Genomic DNA, 23,953 nt, shown 5'->3' with positions numbered 1-23,953 from the left:
GGCATGGATGCTCTACAAGTGCACGGGTTTGTCGAGTAATAATCCCGGGTGAGCGGGTAAATCTAATCCACAGTGGAGTAGGGAATAAAAATACTTAATTCGATTCTTAGCTATGTAAAAGATCAATGATAATGAGTGTGACAATGATTCAATTCTCAACAGTAAAAGCAACAAGTAAGAGAGCAAAAGTAAAGAAGGGGGTAAGACAATCGATAAAGATGGGGTACCCGGATAATGCTCCACCTAGGATAATTATTTCAAGTGCAAGAACCCTCTATTATGCTTCCTAATCAATTCAATGGTGAGTCATGGAAATCCTTAATTACATAGTCCCAAATCTAAGGTCAACTATGCCTAACTCTATACATGTCCCGGAGGAGAAATCGAACAATCTCAACACCTCGCACTTGCATAGAGTTGCAATGAGCTCTAGGGATTCCAAGTGATAAATCTCTTCCCTAATTATAGACCCTAACCCTTTGGTCCAGTGGAAGGTCCCTAACCACAATTGAGCCCCTAGATACTAAGATCACCCTCAACACTTCACTCCATCTGCACGCGAACTAAGCCCCCAGCTGAAGCTCATCCCTTAGACCATTCACTCTATTATGGCCGCGAAAGAACTCGAGGAACGGAGGTAGAATCTATCACCGGAGGGGAAAGGGGACGCCTCCTGCACCTCCCGACTCACCCCTCTCAACCCTCTCCAACCTAGTTTTGTCTAACGCTCGTGGTGGTCACTCACTCACAAGGTTACCAACAAGAACTCTCGACCCTAGTGTCACTCTAGGGGAAATGTTCATACAATCAAGCATTCAAGGTTGGAACTCACAATAACATTAATTTATTGAAAGCACAATAAAGAGGTTCAAAGAAACAAATACATCCTAGGGTTCACTAATACCCGAGTACTCCACTAGGGGTTTAGCTCTCCATGGAGCTAAGTACAATCAAAGAAATAGAATGTAAAAGCAATGAATCCATAAAGAAAACCCCCTCGATGTTCGTGTCGATGGTCTTGTGGAAAGTCCTCTACTGTCAGTCTCAAGGATTCCCTCGTCCCAGTATAGGATACACCTCGACTGAAGCTCCCCTACCAACCTTCTTCCTAAGGAATGACGATGCTCGGAGTCAGAGAACCTCTCCAAAACCTTGGCCAATACCCTCGAAACCCCAGCCAAGCCCTCTCCAAGTTGGGGAAAAAGATGGAGAAAAAGAATACCAAAAATCGGGGCTGAATCGGCTTTTAAATAGGGTCGAATCGAGCGACTACACGGGCGTGATGCTCCACGCACCGCGCGGAATTTCCACATGGGCATGGATAATTTCCATACGCTGTGGATAATTTCCCACACGCCTGCGTGGATTCTCTCGCTCTCTAGTTTCTGGCACGGTCGGAATAGCTCTGCTACAATATATGCTACAAGACTCGCTACAAAGATTCGACCGAATAGCTTCCCAATTCCATACTTTCATCGGGTAACGCAAACGGGCACACGTTCACGTCGTGGATCACTTGCTTCTTTAATGGTGTACACGCTGGTGGAGCTCTTGTTCTATGTGCATAAGTCGGAATGCTCAAGTGTGACCGCCTTTTGTGCCCCTCCAAATGGATGTGCCCACTGAACACGAGGAGGTTGGCACACACTCTAGCATCTCACACCGACCCTATGTCTTCGCTTGAACCTTAGCAAGATTTCCTCCAAAAATTGGTGCATTATAATCCACATTAGCATATTTCCTTCATACTCGGCCTCACAACCCTACCCGCATAAAAAGTAACATAAAAAAACACATATTAGTGTAAAAACCCGAGAAAAGTAATGCTCAACATAAGGAAAGAATGCTTCGCATTCATATCACACAAGCACTTATCAGATGCTAAGTTTAATGAGCAGCTAAAGCAGTTGAAAAGTCTTTTGAATGTATTAATATTTTAATACATAATCTCTAGGTTTCAGTGTTGGGTCAATGCTGAAGCAGGTCAAGATTGTTTTGTGACTAATGGGCAAGCTGCTGTAACTTCGCCCAATGGTTTTTATGTTATCTGTCTCCCTATCTGTAGTATTATATATATATATATATATATATCAATGCTAGTGGACGAGTGTGATTGGCTGACTACATTCTTTGTCTCCCCACTTCTCTTTTGACTTGTTGACTGTATGCTCTTGTAGAACGAACAGGATCCTCAGGCATTTCCTCAAATACCCTTGCTCCTCTCCCTCAATCAACATCCAAACCTCAACAAAGTGGTATCAGAGCCCCGGTGATGGAAACCAGCAGATCTTCGGCGTCGGCTAGGACTCCGGTATGTCTCTCTCAGCCATCAATCCCGGTGTTCACTGGCCAGGAGTATGGGCGGTGGAACTTGCAGATGAAGACCGTTTTCAGGTCCCAGGAGCTGTGAGACTTGGTGAAGAACGGCATGACGGAGTCGAAGGACGACGCAGTGGAGAGGGACAATCGGAAGCGAGATGCGAAGGCGTTATGCCTAATCCAGCAGGCTGTGGACTGGCCGAACCTCGACTGGATCGCTGAAGCCAAATCGGCGCACGAAGCTTAGGAGATACTGAGAAAGCATTGCCTGGGAACGTCCAAGGTGCTGTCCGTGAGGATCCAACCTCTCCGACAAGACTTTGAGACGCTCCAAATGGGTGACGACAAGGGAGTTCAGGCGTACATCTCAAGTGTTATCACAATCACCAACCAGATCAAGGCTCTTGGGCACAAACTCAAGGAACCTGAAGTCGTGTCCAAGGTGCTTCGGAGTCTAGTGCCGAAGTTCGACTGGGTTGCTGTCACAATTGAGGAGTTGAAGGAGATCGCAAAGCTCACGTTGGACGACCTTTATGGTACACTGCAAGCTCACTAGGTGAGAGTGTCGTGCGGTAGGGAAGGCAGTTGAGAAAGCTCTCCATGTCAAGAGTGAGCACCCTATCACAAACCACAGCAAAGGTGGAGCTGTTATGAGCTTGTGGGGAGATGGTAGAGGCCGTGGGAGGTCGTTTGCTCATGGGAGAAGTAGAGCTCGAGATGGTCGTGGAAGGGGCTTGGAAAACAAAAGCCACATTCAATGTTTTCACTGTAAGAGATTCGGCCACATGAAAGCTGAATGCAGAGCCCGTGAGAAGTAACCAGAGAAGGAAGCTGGTCTCGTTGCAGAAGAAGAAAACACTGAGAACCTCTTCATGGCTAGTTGCTCCACAGGTGATCAACCCAGCACAGTATGGTTGATAGACTCGGGGTGCTCCAATCACATGACGGGGGATAAATCATTGTTTAGTAGCCTCGATGAGTTAATGAACATCACTGTGAGACTGGGAAATGATAAGGAAATGAAGGTGTGCGGCGAGCGGACAGTCATTGTAAATACAAGCACGGAAACTCAGAAGAGACTTCAAGGAGTTTAGTAAGTACCGGGATTGGCACATAACCTCTTGAGTGTGGGACAATTACTCACCAAAGGGTATTCCATGGTGTTTGAGAAGAACCAGTGTATTATCTCTAATAATCAGGAGAAGAGTCAAGTGATATCTTTACGAGATCAAGTAAAAAATGTTCCCAGTGGATATTGCAAAGGTTGGAAGCTTAGTGATGAATGCAAGGAGTCAACACTAGAGGAATTGTGGCATCTAAGGCTCGAACATTTGAATTATAATAGTCTGAAGGCCATGGCTCGCAAGAAGCTGGTGACTGGGATGCCTGAACTAAAGCAAGGATCTCAGTGTGAGGGATGTGCATTAACGAAGCAATCAAGGAATTCTTTTCCCAGTGGAGTGGCACGAAGAGCTAGTACATGTCTTCAGTTGGTTCATATGGACCTCTATGGTCCTATGAGTGAAGATTCGCTGGGAGGAAACATGTATTTTTATCTGATTGTTGATGATTTTAGCAGGTGGTGTACGGTGTTCTTCATAAAGAACAAGTCCTAGGCTTTTACAAAATTTCAAATCTTTCATGCATCAGTGGAGAGGTAGACAGGCATGAAACCTAAGGGAGTAAGGAGTGATCGTGGGAGGGAGTTCTCATCTAAAGAATTCGAGGACTACTGCAACAAGTTTCGCATTCGAAGGGAGTTCACAGCCCCTACACACCCTAGCAAAACAGCATCGTTGAGCGCAAGAACTGGACTGTTGTTGAAATGGCTAGAGGCCTGCTCAAGAGTGGAGGTTTGCCCGTGAAATTCTGGGGAGAGGGAGTGTCCACTGCTGTGCATCTCATCAACCTATCACCGACCCAAGCATTGCACAATAAGACCCCCTATGAAGCTTGGCATGGAGACAAACCATCTGTAAGTTATCTACGAGTGTTTGGTTGTATTGCTTTTACCTTAATTCCATCTCAGAAGCTGTAGAAACTCAATGAAAAGTCTGAAAAATGTGTATTTGTTGGGTATTGCCTTGAATCTAAGGCATATAAATTGTTTAATCCCATTAATTGTAAAGTCATTGTAAGCAGGGATGTAGTGTTTCATGAGGAATCTCGGTGGAGTTGGGATGCTAGTGCTCATGAAGGACCTAAGATTGCAATTAAGGATGCAACTGGAATCACAGGCGATGCAGTAACTGAAACTTAAAAGGATGGAGACTTGCCTACTGGAAGACAAAGCAATCTAGGGGCACAAACTGAAGAAACACCGCCAAGAAAGACACGCTCACTGGAAGACATCTACAGCACGTGCACATTTGCTTTGTGTGCTGGTGCTGCAGCTAATTTTAAAGAAGCTGTAAAGTATAAGGGCTGGCAGGAGGCTATGGATGCTGAGATAGCATCAATTGAAAAGAATAGCACCTGGGAATTGTGTGAATTGCCTTCGGGCAAGCATGCAGTGGGTTTGAAGTGGATATGCAAGCCCAAAATGAATGCACAAGGAGAGGTTGTTAAGCTGAAGGCTAGATTGGTCGCCAAGGGGTATTCACAGCAGCATGGAGTGGATTATGAAGAGGTGTTCTCTCCTGTTGCCAGTTAGAGACAGTAAGACTCATGCTAGCATTGGCAGTTCATGCAGGTTGGCCTGTCTATCATTTCGATGTGAAATCAGCATTCTTGAATGGAGACATTCAAGAGGAGGTGTATGTGATGCAACCAGAGGGTTATGAAGTCAGGGGGAGTGAAAAACAAGTTTATAGATTGAAGAAAGCACTGTATGGCCTGAAACAAGCCCCCCGTGCATGGTATGGCAAAATTGATCAACATTTTTGTGATCATGGGTTCATATGAAGTGAGTTTGAGCATACATTGTATCGAAAGGTACTGGAGAATGGAGATAGTTTACTACTGAGTCTCTATGTGGATGATATCATCTATACAAGTTCGTCAAATGTTCTTGTGAAACAGTTCAAGACTGACATGATGAAGACCTTTGATATGTCTGATTTGGGTGAGTTAAGCTTCTTCCTCGGGCTTGAAATTAAACAAGAATCAAGTGGGATCTTTATTAGGCAAAAGAGTTACATTGAGGTGATTTTACAACAGCTTAATGTGGTAAATTGCAAACCAGTGATGACACCCATGGGAGTTAATGAGAAAACATTCAGAAGCACAGATGCTGAGCTCACTAATCCAATGATGTATAGAAGCCTCATTGGCAGGCTTCTGTATCTTACTCATTCACGGCCAGACATCTGCTTTGGTTCTCGCTGGTATCAAGGATTTCGGCCTATGGTTCTCTCCAGATTTATGAATTCTCCTTGCAATACTCATTTCACTGCAACAAAACGAGTGGTGAGGTATCTCGCTGGTATCAAGGATTTCGGCCTATGGTTCTCTCAGGATGATGGTGGTGTGCTTGAGGCCTTCTCAGATAGCGACTAGGGGGATCCTTGCCTGATCGGAAGAGCATAACTGGGATGCTTGTCCGACTGGGATTGAGTGCCATATCCTGGAGTTCAAGGAAGAAAGATGTTGTAGCACTGTCGACCACGGAGGCAGAGTATATCGCCACGACCACTGCTGCCTGTCAAATTGTTTGGTTCAGGAGGTTGCTGGAGGAACGCAGGAGTACTTTCAGTAGCTCAACGTGTCTCTGGTGTGACAACCAATCAACAATTGCTGTGGCCAAGAATCCTGCACACCATGGAAGGCCCAAGCACATCGACGTACGCTATCACTTACTTCATCAGGGGCTTGGTCAGTGGCGGGGTGATTTCCTCCAACATTGCTCAACTAATGATCAACTTGCGGATCTGTTCACTAAACCTCTTCCACCGGAAAAGCATACTATGATGAGAAGCTTGATTGGAGGGTGATTGAAGACAGTGTCCAGACTATTGGCATGGCGAGCAAGCATGAAGTATGGCAGTGAAAGGGATCGTGCGGTGGTGAAGTGAAGATGGGATCAAGTATGGCACTGTACCACTGGAGGATGGTGAACCATTTTGGTTGAAGAAGCAGGGCATGGATGCTAAGTTTAAGGAGTAGCTAAAGCAGTTGAAAAGTCTTTTGAATGTATTAATATTTAATACATAATCTCTGAGTTTCAGTGTTGGGCCAATGCTGAAGCAGGTCAAGATTGTTTTGTAACCAATGGGCAAGTTGCTGTAACTTTGCCCAATGGTTTTTATGTTATCTGTCTCCCTGTCTATAGTATTATATATATATATATATATATCAATGCTAGTGGACGAGTGTGATTGGCTGATTACACTCTTTGTCTCCCCACTTCTCTTTTGACTTATTGACTGTATGCTCTGGTAGAACAAACAGGATCCTCAGGCATTTCGTCAAACACCCTTGCTCCTCTTCCTCAATCGACATCCAAACCTCAACACTTCTAACTTTGACTCCTCCACATGTCCAATAGGTAGAGACTTTCCATGGATGTGAGCAATAACCACCATTGATACAAATACGTGGCTATCATCAGTTAATCACTCACCTTGCATGAGCTCTCAATATGAAGGAAAGTTTCCCACATGTTCCTCCATAATTAGTTTGTCCAAGCCTTCTGCTGTTTGGCTTTCTTTCCTTGCATACGTTGGTCCACTTGTCTCATAAATAGCACAACCTCCATGCCTTGTTTCATTCCTTTCTTTTTGCATGTATTTAGAGGCCTTTATATGGGGGACATTTTTCAAAGGTGTGTCTACAAATAATTGTGTTGTTTTATTGCAGTAAATTATTATAGAGTTGTACAAGGGCATTCAGGCAATTAAGTCATTTTTTAAAAAAAAAAAATTTTCAAGGTATTTCCTTCCTCAGTGTGTACTCTTTTTGAAGATTTCTTATGGACAAATACAAAGAATGGTCACATAAATAATAGATTTTTTTCTTAAAAAAAGAAACCATGTTGCACATAATTCATTAACGTTAATTTTTTAATAATTTGAAAATCTAAAGGAGAAAAAATATATATATAGTTAGGGGTGGAGCTTGAAATTGTAGGGTAGGGGGTGAAATGCATTAATTAATAAAATTTTTATAATTTTTTTAAAAAAATTTATATATATGTTAATTTATAGTTTAGTTTATAAAAAAATCAAGAGTTGAATAATGAAATTTAACAAAAACTTTGTTAAAAATATAATTTTATGTATTATATAAACTAATTTGTAAAAAAACTAAAAATTAAAGCATAAATGTTTGACAAAATATATATATATATATATATATACTACACAAAGTTTATAAAATATCAATAGATTAAATAATAAAATTTTTGAAATAATTTTTAAAAAATTATTATGGGTTAGTTTATAGGTATTAATTTGTAAAAAATTTGATATTTTTAAAAAAATAAAAATAAAAAACTCTAAAGAAAGAGAGAGATATTTTTAAACAAATAAAAACAAAACTCTAAAACAAGATAGAAGTAAAAGGGAGAGGAAGCCCACAAGTATAATATAAGAGTGTAAAAGGGGCAAGGGTTTGAATCTTTCCTTGATAATATTATTTATGCACTGTATATTTAGGTCCAATACTGTTCTTGTACTATTTACAGGCTTGGGATATGGATCTCTTGTGGGAAAAATAGTAGTTCACCCCTTTAGAGTTGCAGGACAGGCAACTGTAAGTCACTGTAATTGGTGCACCTCTATAACTGTCCTTTTGACAATCCCTTCAATGGGAGGGCTTGTCGCCTAGTAGTTAAAAAAAAAATAATTTTTTGCAAGAGATTAGTGTTTCAGGAAATTGATATTATATATTCAAGGGGGAATTATTTAAAATAAATTACAAACGTATTACATTTATATTGCTTGCATACGCCTAGAGTTTATGCATGAAATTAATTTATATCCTTTTTTTAATATTAAATCAAATTTAAAGAGCTAATTATTATACCCCATCTATCAATGTTTAAAAAAAAATCTAAAGGTTTTATTTGCTAATTGCCCCCACCTTGGAAAAAGCAAAATCAATGGTTAAAATAAATAAGCTTTAAAATAATAAATCGTGTCTTTTAATACAAATAAAATGATATATAATTAATTTTACTAGAAAAAGTTTTATTAAAAATAAAAAGAACTTATCATATTTTATATATAAGATCTAATAATAATATGAATTAAAAAAGTATTTTATGCCAACGGCCTTTGGGTCAATTGGCATCGGGTCCCTTGCGTAAGGTGTTCATTTTGTAGAGGACCTAGGATTGAACCTCATAGCCTACGCAAGGTGAGGACACGTGGGTCGGTGTTGAACTTTGCTCCCCACATATACATGTCACTAGGTTCTGGTGCTTGTCGTCTCTCTCAAAAAAAAAAAAAAAAAAAAAAAAAAAAATTTATATAAATGAAAGGCAAAAGAATGGTAATTTATATTATCAAAGATAGCGAAAAACATAAAACAATAATAATAAATAGTTTTCTATAAAATATAAAAAAAAATTCTAAAATTTTCTCTACCTCCTAATGCTTTATTTTTCATCAAAATTATTAGGTCATTTCACAGTTTTTTTTTTAATAAATTTTTATTATTTCTGATCATTGTGTGATTTGAATAGGGCTATGTATGCCAAAATAATAATAATAATAATAATAATAATAATAATAAAGGGTGTGAATGCAAATTCAATTTTACCAAGAACAGGTACGCCTTTGTAAATAAAGGGTTTTGAGGGGCCTTTATACAAAAAATGAGTATTCAAAACCCTAAAAGGTCATTCTTTGTCTCAAGACTCACAGAAGCCTCCGGCGAAGGGCGCAATTTCTTTCCGACCTCCGCCTCCGGCCTTGCCTTTTTCTGGTGATTCCTTGACCTCTTTCCCCTTTGTTTTGCTTTGTTTGAGTTCTCGTTTCAGTGCTTATCAAGGATTTTGTTTTATGTGTTCTTTGATTACCGATTCTTTTGATTTGTTTCGGTTTGGAATCTAAGATTTTTTATGTAAATAGTTGTTTTAAATTGTTAATTTTGATTGGATTTTGAATTATAGTGGGATGGTTCAATTTTTGATTGGATTGTATGAAATTTCTTGAATTGAAGTTTTGAACTTGTAATTGGGCGAAAGATTTGATAGCTTAATCCTTGATTAAATTTTTGGTCACTTTCATTGGGCCTGGGAGTTGCTTTGGTCCAAGATTTTGATGAGAGAATTAATTTGATTTAAATTGCAATGCATTCATAATAGATGGCCTTGGTGATGCTATATTCAGTTAAATTTTGATTGGATTGTATGAAATATCTTGATTTGAAGTTGCGCACTTGTAAGTGATCCAAATTTTGATCTTTTTCTTAGCTAAATTCTTGATTGAATTTTGGTCACCTTCAAAGTTAGTGGTCAGCTGCCTCATCCATGATTTTATGAGAGGCTGAGTTTGATTTATAGTGGGAAGTATTGGAATTAGTAGACTACAGTCGGTTCAATTTTGATTGGGTTGTATTAAAATTCGTGATTTGAAGTTTTGAACTTGTAAGCGCTCAAGGATTTGAATTTTTTCCCCCTAGCTGAATTCCTGATTAAATTTTGCCTGCCATCATTGTATCTGGAAATTGCATTGTTCCTTGTTGTTGATTGGTTCGACAGTTTAAACATGGATGCTGTTAGGGTTAATGTTGATGCAGAGCAATCCTATGTAATGATCTCTGAAATATGTCATTACTGGGAGAAAGTGAGTTTTTTCATTGTTATGACTTGGGCAGTGGGTTTGCAAGTTGGTTTACATTGCCAAACATGGTGCTGCTCCTGTTTGTGCTTCTAGAGAAAAAGGGATTACTGGACACCAATGGTAATTGAGGGTCGAAGTGAATATTTAGAATTACTTGTCGAATTGTGAATCTCTAGACTCTAGTATGTTGATTCTGTTGGTTCTGATTTTTTAAGTTTGATTCTACGCTGTTAAAGGGGAACATATGCTACGTTGGTAGCAAGCATTAGGTAACTAAGGTTCTGTCATCCTAGCATTTTTTGGAAATAGAATGCATTAAAAAATTGTTCTTCTTGTCATATGAAATCACATTTAATGTTAACACTTTTAATGTTTGTTTTGCACCAACTTAGGTCAGTTTTGATTTTTATTTTAAAAAAGGAAAGAAAGTAAGTCCGCTTTTGATAATTTATGAATTATCTACAAGACATGAGCATTGATGATGTAACCTTTTTAAAGAGCATCTAAATGGTCTTGGATAAAAACATATCACTCTTCTTACACTTTGACTTGACTGTGGAATTAGAAATTTTGTGTATTTAATAATTTACATAACAACTAAACCATGATGGATAGTCTGCCAATAAGAGTATACATGAGAAATGATTTGGTTGGGATGCTTACTGCATGCATGTTTTTTTTGGATCCATCTCTTATCAGATTTATAGCACAAAAAATGCGGTTACTTTAAGAATGAAGAAAATTGCAATCGGATGAAGAATTTTGTTGAGCAATTCAGATAATATTTATTTTTGTCAATGTTAGCACGTCCTTTGAAAATATCGATCATGAAGTTTCTTTGCTGTATAGTTTCTCTCATCTTCTGTTGAATTTATGGCACAATAAAGCTACTGCAGTGGAAAGGAAGGAAATTACATTAGATGAAAAATCTTGTTAAACAATTTAGTATCACATGTAATTTTTTTGTCAATGATTTCATGCCATTTAAAAATATGGATTATGGACTTCCCTTGATGCATATTTCTCTTTCATATTATTTGTGACATTGTCCCATTTTATCATTCTTGTGGTTTATACTAAACATTACTGTATTTATCTATTTCTACACAGCTTTTGATTCATGGACTTCCCTTTACAGCTTATTTTTCTTTTTCACATGATTTGTGACAATTGTCCTGTTTTATCATTATTGTAATTTGTACAGAATATTTCTGTATTTATCTCTACACAGCCTCTGCTCAAATGGAAATGAAGGGAATCGGGTTGGACGCAAACTCATGTTTGCATGCATCACTGGCGGTAAGACAAGACTCGGCCGCAACTGAGACAACCCAATCAAAGCCAAAAAAGAAAATCTGTTGTGCATGCCCTGATACCAAAAGACTGAGAGATGAATGTGTTGTGACACATGGTGAAGCTGCCTGTACGAAATGGATTGAAGCCCACAAGAGATGTCTTCGTGCCGAGGGCTTCAATGTCTGATTATTATTAGAAGAAATACAGCAATTAAGTTACTCTCAGCTGCTATGAGCCTACAAGACAAGATTTAGGTTCTGTTTATGAGAAGAAAAAAAAATTTGTGAATAAATACATCAAATTGACTCTCACTTGATGAATGTTCACAGGAGTTTTCTGTGATTTTGATAGACAATTTCTGTTAACATTACAGTGCTAAATAAATATTTAAAACTACACTGATTTTTCTTTTGAATGATGTTTTCATCCAGTAGTTGATGCTTTTGTGTTGATTGGAGGCTTTTCCTTGTACCATTGTTAGTCTGTCTGGGCATTTATTTATCTGCAGAAAACTTCTGGATTTATGGAAATATAAAGCTTGGGAAAACTATGATTGACATGATTGTGATGAAATATCTTCCTATAGTGGGTTTATTTGTAAGTATTAATTTAGGGCTATTTCTCTACTTCGACCCTTTTTTTTCTTTTTAATTGTCAAAATAGTTCTATGGTCATCATATCATTACTTAATCTGGGATTGATTAGGTTATTTGCTAGATAATTTAAAAAAATAACGTTTTGACCCTTCGTTTTTATAGTTAATAAAGTGGCATATTTTCTGGTTTTTTAAGCTATTTTTTTTAAATTGTTATTGGTTTTTAAAAATTTATTTAAATTTTCAAAACCGATTTATTTTTAAAAATATATTATTACTAAAAATAAAATAGCACGCATTATTGAAATTATTTTAAATTATTAAAGTGTGACTTATTGCAAATTATTATTATTGTTATTTTAGATTGGGAATTATGAAAGGGGGAATTATTTCAAATTATTATTATTATTATTATTAAAGTGGAATTATTAAAAAAAAAGAAAAAAGAAATGACACGAAAAAGAGATTACAGACTTTTGACTAAAAAAAATCTCTTCCCATCATTGTTCTTTATGGAGAATTTAAACTCAATGTTGTCACCGTTATTTTTAGGTATTATTGTGCCTTCGTTGTATCTTCACTGACTGCTGCAATCAATGAAGCTCCTGACTTCATTGTTACGGATGGAACACCTCTAAAGATTGTTGATGAAATTGTTAGAAGAAAGACTATATGATATAAATGTGGTCCGGCACACAAAAAAAGTCTCAAGACAAATGTTATGAATGAGGAATCATAAAATAAACGGGGAAGTACCAGAAAAACCCTCTAAACTTTCAATTTTTCCTTTTAATCCCCCTAACGTTTGTGTTTCCACAGGGGTCCCTCCTTTTTGTTTAAATTATTTTTCAGCCCAAAAGCAGATAACGGGCTTGACGGAGGCGTGAAGTGGGCTGTGAAAAGACGCTGCTGCCCCTGAGAGAGTTGAGTGCTGTGAAATTTATTGAACCGGTGTGAGAAGACGGTTTACCCCCGTTTTTTCGATGGGAACCGCTCGCGATGTTTGGTGATTGGACGACGAAACCTCGAGAGTCGGGAACGAAACCCTCCTTCAGCCAAAGGTCGCATCCTCTCGCTTTCTTCTTATATCGATGAACGCCGCCGAAGTCCTTTTTTCCGTTCATCTTCTTTCTTGCGAAACCTCATCTTTGAGATCTCCAGCGACTTTCATCCCCGGTTTCCACTTATTGACGAATTTCTTTGGCAAAGATCTTCAGCGAGTTTGTGTGAAAGATTGGCGAGTCACCTCCATGGAAAAAAGCAGCACGAAGGTGAGAAGACATATCTAATTGCCCTAGAAGGAGGGTTATCTGAGTGGGTTTCCCTATTTTCTAGTGTAATGTTGTGCGATTCATTTGATAATATCGACATTGTTGTGTAAAGTTTCTCGCTTTTCCTGTGTAAACTGTCTGGTTTGTTGTGTAAAAATGATACTTATCTGTTAGTGATTGAGTTTGTGTTTGTATTTTTTATATAGATCAGAAGATGGCAAAAATACTTGTTAATGCTTGGTGTTATCTGGGCCCAGTTGTTGAAACCATTGAAGAGTTGAAAAAACTAATAAACAGGCGTCATTGGGAGATACTCCATGATACGCCGTTTGCCCATTTTATGGGCATCGCTCCCGTGTTGCAAGAGAGAGGGGTTCTCGATGCGGTACTGCAGTTGTACAACGAGAACCGCCTAATGTTTAAGATAGGACAAAGCATGCTTCCGTTCAGATAAGAAGACGTCGCTCTCATCCTAGGCCTCAGTTGCCATGGAGATGCTATCTCTTTCAAGCACGTGAGAGTCCAGTCAGATTTTAAGAAGAACTTTCTTTATAAAATGCACAATCGTCACCGAGATGCAATCAAAAATAGTCTACTGAGAATTGTGCGCAGCAAACACGGCGATGAGGATGCCTTCGTGAAGCTACTTGTGGTGTACTTCATGACGACGATTCTGTTCGCCAACACTTGTCTAAACGCTCCACCATTCGTGGCAAGGTACGCCAACGATTTGGGGTCACTAGGCCGTTACGCATGGGCGCACGCTACTCACAAGTGGATGATGGAAGACATCCCTGCGACAGCCGCCCGTGTCAAACTTCGTTGTAAAGGAAACTGCCCTAGTGCAGGGTATTTGAGAGGTTGTTCCATTGTTCTCATTATTTGGTTTTATGAGGTGATGGGTAGTGTCAAGAAACAAAGAATAGGCAAGACACCCTGTATCATGTGCTATGGGGATTCCAGTTTCATCAAGTCGGCGTCTATCGAGCCACTACTGAACTCAATCAAAAGGAGAAAAGTAAGGAAATCCTATTATTGTCTAAAATTATTGGTGATTTTATGAATGTGTTATTTCTAGTGTTTGCAATGTTGTACATGTGTATAAAATTGTGTTCCTGTGTATAGTATCGTTTTCATGTGTATGATATACTTTTCCTGTGTATATTTTTTGTTTTCTGTGTATATTATATAATTATTGTGTATAACTTTTACCAATGTTCTAGCGTTACGATGCCTTGTATTTACTTGCCAGTTCTCCGAACTTCTGCCAGCTAACGACGAGGAGAATATGTTAGTTGGTATTGTTAAGCGTCATCAGGAGCAAACCCCTGTTAGAGCATTGGAATTGGGCTACGATACAAGGCAGTCCCGTCGACAAACAAGGCCCCCGGCCGCTGGGAAAAAGTCAAGCCCTGAGCCAACAAAGAAGTGACGCCGGAACCAATCCCCACTAACCACCCCTCAAGAAATTGGTCGTCGACAGTCACTGGCAGAAAGGCATGGGGAGGTTCCGCAAAGTGATGATAAAATGCGGCAATTATTAAATCAAGTCTTATCAGAGTTCCGTGACCTGCGAGCTCGTATAGACGAGCGTGAACGTGAAGATGCAAAGCGGAAAAGGTCTGACTCATCGTCAGTGCCTCAGGATTTAGTCCCCCCTATGAAGATAACAGAGATCAGGCGGCCCCCTTCGTCAAGACCGTCCCGTAGTCCTAGCGTTAGGTTCAAAAGGGTTGCATGGCTTCGAAAAAGCAATTCTACGCAATACAATATGAAGTATACGAGCAATGCGGACATCCCTGCACCGCATGATGGAGCCGATGCGGAGGATGTTCAAGTCCCACTAGTAACTACTCAGGAAGAAGAGCCACAAGCTACATCACAGGTCCCCGCTTCTGATCGCTCTGTCGGTAGTGACGAAATTCCCGTTCCTAAAGCCGGAATAGAAGAGGTAGAAGCTGCATCACAAGCCATAGATGAAACTCCGCAAGATGTCCCTCCTCCTGAAGCCGCAGCAGCCACCAAGATCACAGTCGAGGCCGAAGATGGTCCCCAAAAATGTGTTATACGACGCATGGTTGCGCAAGACAAACATCAAAGCAGTCCATCTCCGTAAAAAGTTCCACCAAAACGAGCCCCAGCGAAGAAGACACCGCCTAAACGGGTTCCACCAAAGAGACCCCCACCGAGAAAGGCTCAACCAAGGAGAGCTACAAGGAGTAAGGGCCCAGCACAGAAGAACAAACCTGCTGAAAAGGTTTCCATCTCGAGTAACTACTCCGGAAATGATGAGGCAGCATTACGCGCTGTAGACGCGCTGCTTCAATCCCTGAACTCTTTGAGAAAGGAAAAACCTACAGAAGCTCCGCTCGCGATGGTCACATAACAGCCTCAACAAGAAGGGCAGCCGTACTTCGAGGAGCAAAAGGCGGCTGACACTGTCTTCCTACCACAGAAGAAATCCTACCTGGGTTGGGGAAGGCTCAAACAATTTGAAAAGGAAGCACTCACCATCTTCCTCAACACACGTGTCGACATGTACTATTTCGTGTGTATATTATATTTTTAATTGTGTATATTTACAATTTAATGTGTATAAATTTTGTGTCATGTGTGTGTATTTAAGTTACTGTATATATATTTAGTTTACTGTGTTAATATTTACTTTTGTGTGTGTATATATTTGATTTCGTGTGTATAAATATTGCTACCTGTGCGTATGCGTATTTATGTTCGGTTGTGTGTTTCTTCTGTGCAGCTCTGTCATCTGGAGGGATGATACCGACCACGGGTATACCACCCGTGCCCATGTGTTCATCCTCCTTGATGGGAAGGAAAATGTCCACGATGATGTATTGGATGCCCTCGTACTCATGCTCCGTGCTGAATTGCTAACAAATCCTTTGGCATTCAAGAGACGTGGCGTTGTCACATGACCCTTGGCTCTTGCTATGCAGAAATTGTAATTCGCTGTGGAACAGGCATTGTACATGATGGAAGATGTCATATACGGGCACCAAACAGCTGACATTATACTTATGCCAATCCTACTTCATGGTCATTACCATCTGCTCATTTCGGACAATGAGAAGCAGAAGTACATGCACTACTCCTCGGTTATCTCCGACATTTATGATTCTGACGCCGTGGACATGGTCAGTGCCGACAATATCTTATAGGAATATGATATGCTTTCATATGGCTTCTATTTAGTGACTAGCAGGGTTTATTAAACTGTTCAGCGGGATCTTTTCGAACTATGCCTAAAGGTCAACACTAAAAGTAATCCATTTCGAGACCTCCCACTTAAGCATGTACGGGATTGCCCCCAACAGGCACCCGGCACCGTTGATTGCCCGGTCTATTGCATGCGGTACATGAAGTAGCTTCTTAATAGGGAAGAATTGTCCATATCCCAATCGGACGTCTAAATCCTTCGGCTCCGATATGTAGCCCGTAAACTTCTCGACGCGATGAAGAGGAAAATTATACCAAGCACTAGTGTGAAGAATGACACCACCGATGGTGAGAAGAATGCGGCCAGGGAGAAGGATAGCCAAGCTTCCCAGGAAATAGAAGGTGAGAAGCCCGCCGGAGAGAAGGACAAGGACAATAAGGGTATGGAGGCCGCCGGGGAGAAAAAGACCACCGGAGAGACGGGCAGCCAAGGTAACAAGGACATAGAAGGTGTGATGGACACCGCCACTGACAACAAAAGTGACGGTCAGAAGGATATAGAAGGTGGGAATGACGTTGCCAAGGACAAGAATGCCGAGGACGCTTCTGTCGGAGAGAAGAACAACAAAGGTGACAAAGACGCGCGACGACGTGAAGGACACCGAGATTGCGAAGAAGGTCGCCACGGAGGAGAACGTTGCAGGTTAGAAGGACACCGTCAATGACGCGGACGACGGCAATGAAGAGAAGAACACCGTTGCGTCCACTACTGAAGATGCTACCCTTGATGAAGTGAGGGACGACGAAAACGTGTAAAGTACTGGGAAAAAAACACATGAACAGTTACACAATTCCATATGAGATCCTGCATTTGTAATGTCTAACTTTGTTTGTATTTGAAAGTTAGTACATATACCACCTACAGGAAACCATAGATTACAGATTTAATACACAACAAATTATATAATATACACAGTAACGCACAAAATATACACATGAAATTGTATTCTACACACAACAAAAAGAACATATACATAGGAAATAAGGTTTTACACACACAAACTGGAGAATAACAAAGCTAAATAAAAATATCATAAAAGTCGTACTTCCGAACATGTGAAAGCAAAATCAAACTTCATACGCTAGCGTGAGGTTTACAATGGTCAGTCCGCTATAACTGCATTGCATGATTGCCGGTTATGGCCAGCCTCGTGGCACCGGCTACAATGTAATTCATAGACATCAAAGGCTTGTGACTCGATCAGCTTCCTTCTAGGATGTCCTGGCCATTTCTTTGATATTGGTGGCCGAAGTCGTAGTGGACGGTTGTCATCAGATGGCTTGTCACTGCCGGGAACAGGGGATATTGGATTTACATACGTCCGACGATACCATTCCATTGTGAAGTAATCAGCAACATAAAAATGGATATTCGTGTCTGTTTGCATAATCGCTACACATGCATGCTTACACGGTAGGCCATGTACTTCCCACCTTCTACATGAACAGCTACGAGACTGGAGGCTGACCGCGTTGTTGTTATTGTCAATGACTTCGTATGTTTCATCAGTAGAAAGACCAACTCTAAGGAAACGACTTTCATCAACGATTTGCTCAACCTTTTTTCGTATTTCGGGACAAAGGTGTGTACCCCAGTTGTTGCATTGTTCACGTCTTTCGGCTAACATATTCATAAGTTTAAACCTATAAAATGATAGTTGCAGAGGAAATTTATTATATACACAGAAATATTTATTAGATACACATAAATAATAATTATATACACACGAAACATAATATATACACATGAATTATGGATTTATACACATTAATAATAATAGTTTACACACGAAACAAAATATGTACACATGATACCTGTATAATACACATAAATGCTAATATAGTTCACAGAAACACATGACAATATCCGGTAGGTGACTGGTGACTAACCTGATAGAGTCAACCATGATTTTTACTGGTAGATGTTGTGCCTCTTTAATCCAGGCGTTGAAGGACTCTACCACGTTCGAATATATCTCGCACCATCGCATTCCTTTAAATAAATAGTTTGACCAATGATCAACGTCGGACTTATTCATCAACCAACCGTGTACATCGGCTGATAGACATACAAGTTCATGAACTGCATCATCAAACTCTTTGGAAGTGTATGCGTACGCAATTTTGACAATTACTACCTAGCATTGCATTCTCAAAGCTTTACTGAGGCTAGAGTTGGTCTTCATGAAGTTTGCCTCCAAATGTCGTAGGCAATAACCATGTGGTGATGAGGGGAAGACTCACGCAACGGTATTGACCAAGCCCTTAGATCGATCTGATATGAATGTTATAATTTTATCATAGGTATCTTTACCATATAAGGCGTCCCCAAGAGTAGCAAGAAACCAAGTGCAGTTCTCATCAGTTTCATTGTCGATGATAGCAAATGCTACATGAAATAAGCCTTCATTGCCATCTTTAGCTGTAGCCCCTAGCAGAATCCCGCCATACTTGGCTAGCAAAAGGGTTCCATCAATAAAAAGTAATGGCCTGCACCGTGCTTGAACCCTAATAAACAAGGCCCGATTGAAAAAGCACGCTTAAATCGCTCGCCGTCATTTTCAATGGTTACAACGCTACCGGGATTTGTCGTGGATACTTTATCTACGTACCATAGAAACAAATCATAGCTACTAACCTAGCTACCGTAGATCGCTGACCTCGCAACCTCCTTCCCCATCCAAGCGCGCTTGTATGGAAGACAAACACCGTGGTCACGTAATATGTCTTTCTGTATGTCAACAACTTTGTATAATGGTATTTCTTTTAATTTTTGCATGACACGTTCGGAAACCCACTTTTTACTTGCTTTTGGATGGGCTGTCACACCAATTCCTCCACCACAAATGTGAGTTGCTTGCATTGTCTTCAGACGAAACGCGCCATGAATTCCCTCTTTAGAAGCATGCACTCGCCATTGGCATTCCTGAGTAGCGCACCTTACAGTCACCCGAAGTTTGTCATTTTTTATAAATGTAAAGTCAAAATTTTTCCTTATAGCTATGCTTCACAGGCAATCTTTAAAGTGATCTGCATTCTGAAACCATTGGCCTACTTGTATAGTGAAACCATCATGGGAATCGGTAGATCCGGCAATACTGCACGCCCCAGAAGAATTATGTTGGGAGAGAAAACTATCGCCATTGGGTTGACGTTGTCTGACAATGACTCTCTGCGGTAAAAAAATACACACAATCAAAAGTATACATAGTAAACATATAGTATACACAGGAAACAAAAAGTATACATAGGAATATATATTATACACGGGAAATTAAAATAAGATACAGGAATCTTGTATTATACACAGAAAACATTTTTAATACAGTAAAATATACTAATACACATGATATATTAACAAAGGAACACATAAATGATAAGTAACCAACAAAATCAGTGATTGTAGTATTACAATGGGATCAAAGAGGCCGAGTTTCCATCTACAGAGACACTGACATCCTAGATGATGATGTCCCACGACAAATTTATTGAAACTATGGTATATATGACACATATGTTGAAAATCACCGTCAGACTCAATTGGACAAAGCGTTTTGTATGCGTCAGGCGTTACGAACTTCACTTTCACTTCAGAAACATCTACAGTCTAGCGAGCACATATCTCACCCATAACTGACTCCCACGAACTTAAAACGGTGAATTGAAGCACACGTCCTTCACCATTGTATCGCACCACCGCGAAAAATGTTTCCATTATTACTGACGCCTGCATGGAATTCCAAAAATGACAAAAATGATCAAGCTTCGTATATTACAGATGTAAAAGCGTGCTTAATTGGACTTAACAATAAGAAGAAGAAGAAGAAGAAGAAGAAGAAGATGAAGATGACGAGAAGATGACGAAGACGAAGGTTAACAAGATGAAGTTGATGAAGAGTAGATGAAGAAAATGATGTAAAAGAATGAGAACAACATGAACAAGACGAAGAAGAAGAACAACAAGAAGAGGAAGAAGAAGATGCCGAAGATGAAGAAGAAGAAGAAGAAGAAGAAGAAGAAGAAGAAGAAGAAGAAAAAAACAACAACAAAAGCAACAACATCTTACGTATAAATATCTTCACTCCAGCCGGCTAACTAAACAAGGTGAGAGACGAAGTTGAAGCTTTGACAACCATACCAAGATGAAGAAGCACAACTTCAAGAACAATGGCAACGTTGAGAAGAAGGAGTGAAGTATCACCTTTTCTCTGACAAGGAAGCTACATTATATTGCTTGGCCACACTTTGCATTAAATCTGATGTGACTTGGAGGGAAATTTTTTGTTTTTTTTCATCTAACATGGTTACATGGGCATTTGAGTCATTTTACCTCCACTTAACTGACGGAACTAACAGCAAGGGCTAAAACGAACATGTCTTAAAAAAGGAAGGATCTAATGGGAAACGAAATTGTCAGAGGGACTGCAGTGGAAGTTTCAAATAGTACAGAGACTTTTAGGTAATTTCCCCTAAAATAAAACACATAAACTTTTTATTAAATAACAATTTCAGGAGTTTATGAATTATGCACAATTTATGTAGTGGTTTGGACTATGGGTAATCCTCTTTCCTCAAGTATAATATTGAGGTATGCAACTTCAATATTAATGATGTTTTTCTATTGCTATCAATCTTTGTTATGATACTTGTATGACTATTTACGGGCTATCTGCATTTGATGTTTATGTAGTCATCACCTAAGTTGAAATTAATATTAGGCTCAGTCATTTTTTACAACTTATTCAATGTGTTGTTGGTGTAAACCTCAATTACTATTTTTATGGCCCTTGAATATATATATATATATATGGAGGTCTTCATTGGTTTTTTTTTAATTATAAATTTCCACCCCAAGAAACAATCAACACTACCTCATCTCACCGGGGGGGAAGACCGTTGGGGATGCCTTTCAACTTACTTGGGGTTCATCCGAAGCTCTAAGGCGCTAAGTGAAGTACAGGTTATGAGGTCGGAAGCTTTGCAGAGTAGAGAGAGAGAGAGAGAGAGAGAGAGAGATGTTGGAGAGAACAAGGGAAAGAGTTATTCACAAAGAAAGGGACTTCTTTATTTCATATGCTTGGGGGAGATAGGGATGCCCTCTCCTTACAAGCTAAGGGGCCTTATATAGGCTCCAAAGACTTAACCTGTAAGTAACTTAACCCATGGTTAGTTAACTTAACCATGGTTAGACATTATTTACAACAGTGACTGACACTTTACAAAACCACTCACAAAACCATGGGCAAGCCCAAGGTTTTACAATAGTAAAAGTACTATCTACAGTATTACTACAGTCACAAACCTATTTTACACACTAAAAAAAACAAACTTCGACTCCTTTACATACTAAAAAAAACAAATACTGCTTCAGTCCACGAAGAGTAAATGTTGAAATTTGGAAATGTTAGGATCTTCTTAGCCTTCCATCATATTGGCTAGATTCTATTCAAAAATGTCATCTTAGCCTTCTAAAGATCCTTGTGGACTTGGTAGCATTAAGATAACACCGGGTATGCTTAATCTGGAATAATCACATGCATAGATCTTCTTCATGTAGAGTTCGATAGCTGACATTTGTGAAATAAGATTTGGGAATGGGCAGTACATGGGGAACATGTACTGGTCAACATATACCTTTAGGACTTTTGTTTCCAACACCATTTGGCATCTCTGGTTATCAACAATAGTGGGGCAAGTTTTTTTCTAGTCAGTGGAGATTGCACATGCTCACCATAACTTCATTTGTTTCTTGATATCTCCTGGAATGATCATATCTTCTAGTCGATATGAGTTATCCTGATATGAGTTATCCTCTCTTGTTCAGGCTTATGATAGCCGAGAAGAGTTATCTTGATATGATGCCTTGCTTCATTGGGATAGCCTTCACCATAAGAAGGAGGGATAGAATTTAATTCTAAATTTATGTACTAATCTATATGTGGTCCAAGAGCTTTGAAGAACTTGTGTAGTAGATGAATCAGTTGTCAGTAATCGTTCAAGAAATTTGTCTGCTCCGAACTTGTCAGCATAATTCGGGATAGGTATCCATGTTTGAAAAGATTGATGGTTTTTATCTGGACGCCGTTGATTTCTTGATCTATCCATTGGGACATGTCTAAAGAACATTTTACTGCAGTGAATCCTTCTTCACACTGGCATCCTGCATCTTTGTGTGCTAATTCTCTGAACACATTTTCCATTATTGCAAATCATACAACAAAGATTTCTTCATTTGCTAATTGTCTTAACACTTCTTGTTCAGAGATGAACTAATCATATTGAGTTGCCATCACTTTCTTGAAGATAATCTGTTTTACTTCTTCAATTGGTTTAGAAAATAATTCAAATTTCTCCATTCTTTGCTTTCTTTCTTGTATCATGATTTTCTTCATGTCATATGATTATCTTGTGATTTCTTGGAGTTGGATTTGAATCTTCATTATTTCTTCATTCTTTTGGACTAGTTCTGTTTCTAATGTCTTGATTTTCGTTTTTTGCTCAACCATGTAATCTAGTGTCTGGGGTTTCAAAGAATTTGACACTGGGTTTTTCTAGTAATGGTAGATGTGGCGGATTTTGGGTCTTTTCATTTGTTTGGTGGAAGAATTTTGCAAGGGAGTGAAATAGCGAGATGAGATTTTTTGGGTCAATTCTGTTAGCCCAAAGATTATCAAGAATGACATGTTGTGACAGGTTTTAAATTTGCTTGTGTTTTGAATCTTATAGTTGAGGTTGAAGGAAATATTAGAAGGTTTAGTTGGGGTTCATGAGAAGATTGTTGGTTATAAAAGCTTTTACCTGCCATTTCTGCAAAAATAAACTTGTTAGTTTTTAATAAATATACTTGCATATATTGGAATTTTTTGAAGATAGTCAGGTTTTCACCATAACAAGAGACGCATATATACCTACTGATTTTGTAGCCATAGTTCTTATTATTCAAATGAACAAACTTTTGTATGCTATTTTTCTACAAGGGACTTGGTTATATATATAGTTCCCACAATTAAAGAAAACACAAATGAACCTACTGGCTTTTGCAGTCACAATTTTCTCTAATGCGAATGGACGAAACTATGGGGTAAGGCTCAAATTACATGTTTCCCAAAGAGATAAGAATACTGTGGATTTTGTTGGTTGTGAAGTTTCAATTTCTAAATTTAAAGAGGGAGATGAACAAAAATTGAGCTCTTGTTATAGGGATGGGTTGGTTATTGATTCTTATTGCCTTAAATAGTTGTGGATTTCTAATTGGTTTAAGATATCTTGAATTCTTTTTATTTCTTTTTCCATTTTTGTAATTTTTTGTAACATTGTTAATTTTTTCTCTTTAATTTCATTAATCTCTCCATTAAGTCTTATTTTTCTTTTTGTAATGAGATCTATGGTGTTTTGTAAAGAATTTACGATTTTGCTTCTAGAATGAGTTATTGGATACTTTAGTATTATTTTGTCTTTAAACTCTTTTAATTGCTTTAATTATAGTTTCTAATTCAATAGGATTTTCT

At 39.0% G+C, this 23,953-nt stretch overlaps 1 protein-coding gene across 1 annotated transcript; it reads right to left on the bottom strand.

Annotated features, from left to right (window-relative positions):
• Positions 1–17,548: 17,548 nt before the first annotated feature.
• LOC120278445 lies at positions 17,549–19,308 on the bottom strand. Its single transcript, XM_039285239.1, has 4 exons — positions 19,106–19,308; positions 18,760–18,953; positions 18,336–18,504; positions 17,549–18,089 (listed from the first exon to the last, which is right to left on the bottom strand). Exons 1-4 carry the CDS (start codon positions 19,306–19,308, stop codon positions 17,549–17,551), a joined length of 1,107 nt encoding a protein of 368 aa, XP_039141173.1.
• Positions 19,309–23,953: the final 4,645 nt, after the last annotated feature.

The sequence above is a fragment of the Dioscorea cayenensis genome, chromosome 16 (assembly GCF_009730915.1).
Source record: "Dioscorea cayenensis subsp. rotundata cultivar TDr96_F1 chromosome 16, TDr96_F1_v2_PseudoChromosome.rev07_lg8_w22 25.fasta, whole genome shotgun sequence".
NCBI classification, from domain to species: domain Eukaryota; kingdom Viridiplantae; phylum Streptophyta; class Magnoliopsida; order Dioscoreales; family Dioscoreaceae; genus Dioscorea; species Dioscorea cayenensis.
Note: the sequence above shows the minus strand (reverse complement) of the source record. Positions and strands in the feature narration are given on the sequence as shown.

Coding starts and splice junctions, on each gene's coding strand:
- LOC120278445 (XM_039285239.1), bottom strand. CDS start 19,308: ATGCAAGCAACTCACATTTGTGGTGGAGGAATTGGTGTGACAGCCCAT. Junction 18,954..19,105: donor ATGGGGAAGGAGGTTGCGAG/GTCAGCGATCTA, acceptor CTTGTTTATTAG/GGTTCAAGCACGGTGCAGGC. Junction 18,090..18,335: donor ATCATGGTTGACTCTATCAG/GTTAGTCACCAG, acceptor ATCATTTTATAG/GTTTAAACTTATGAATATGT.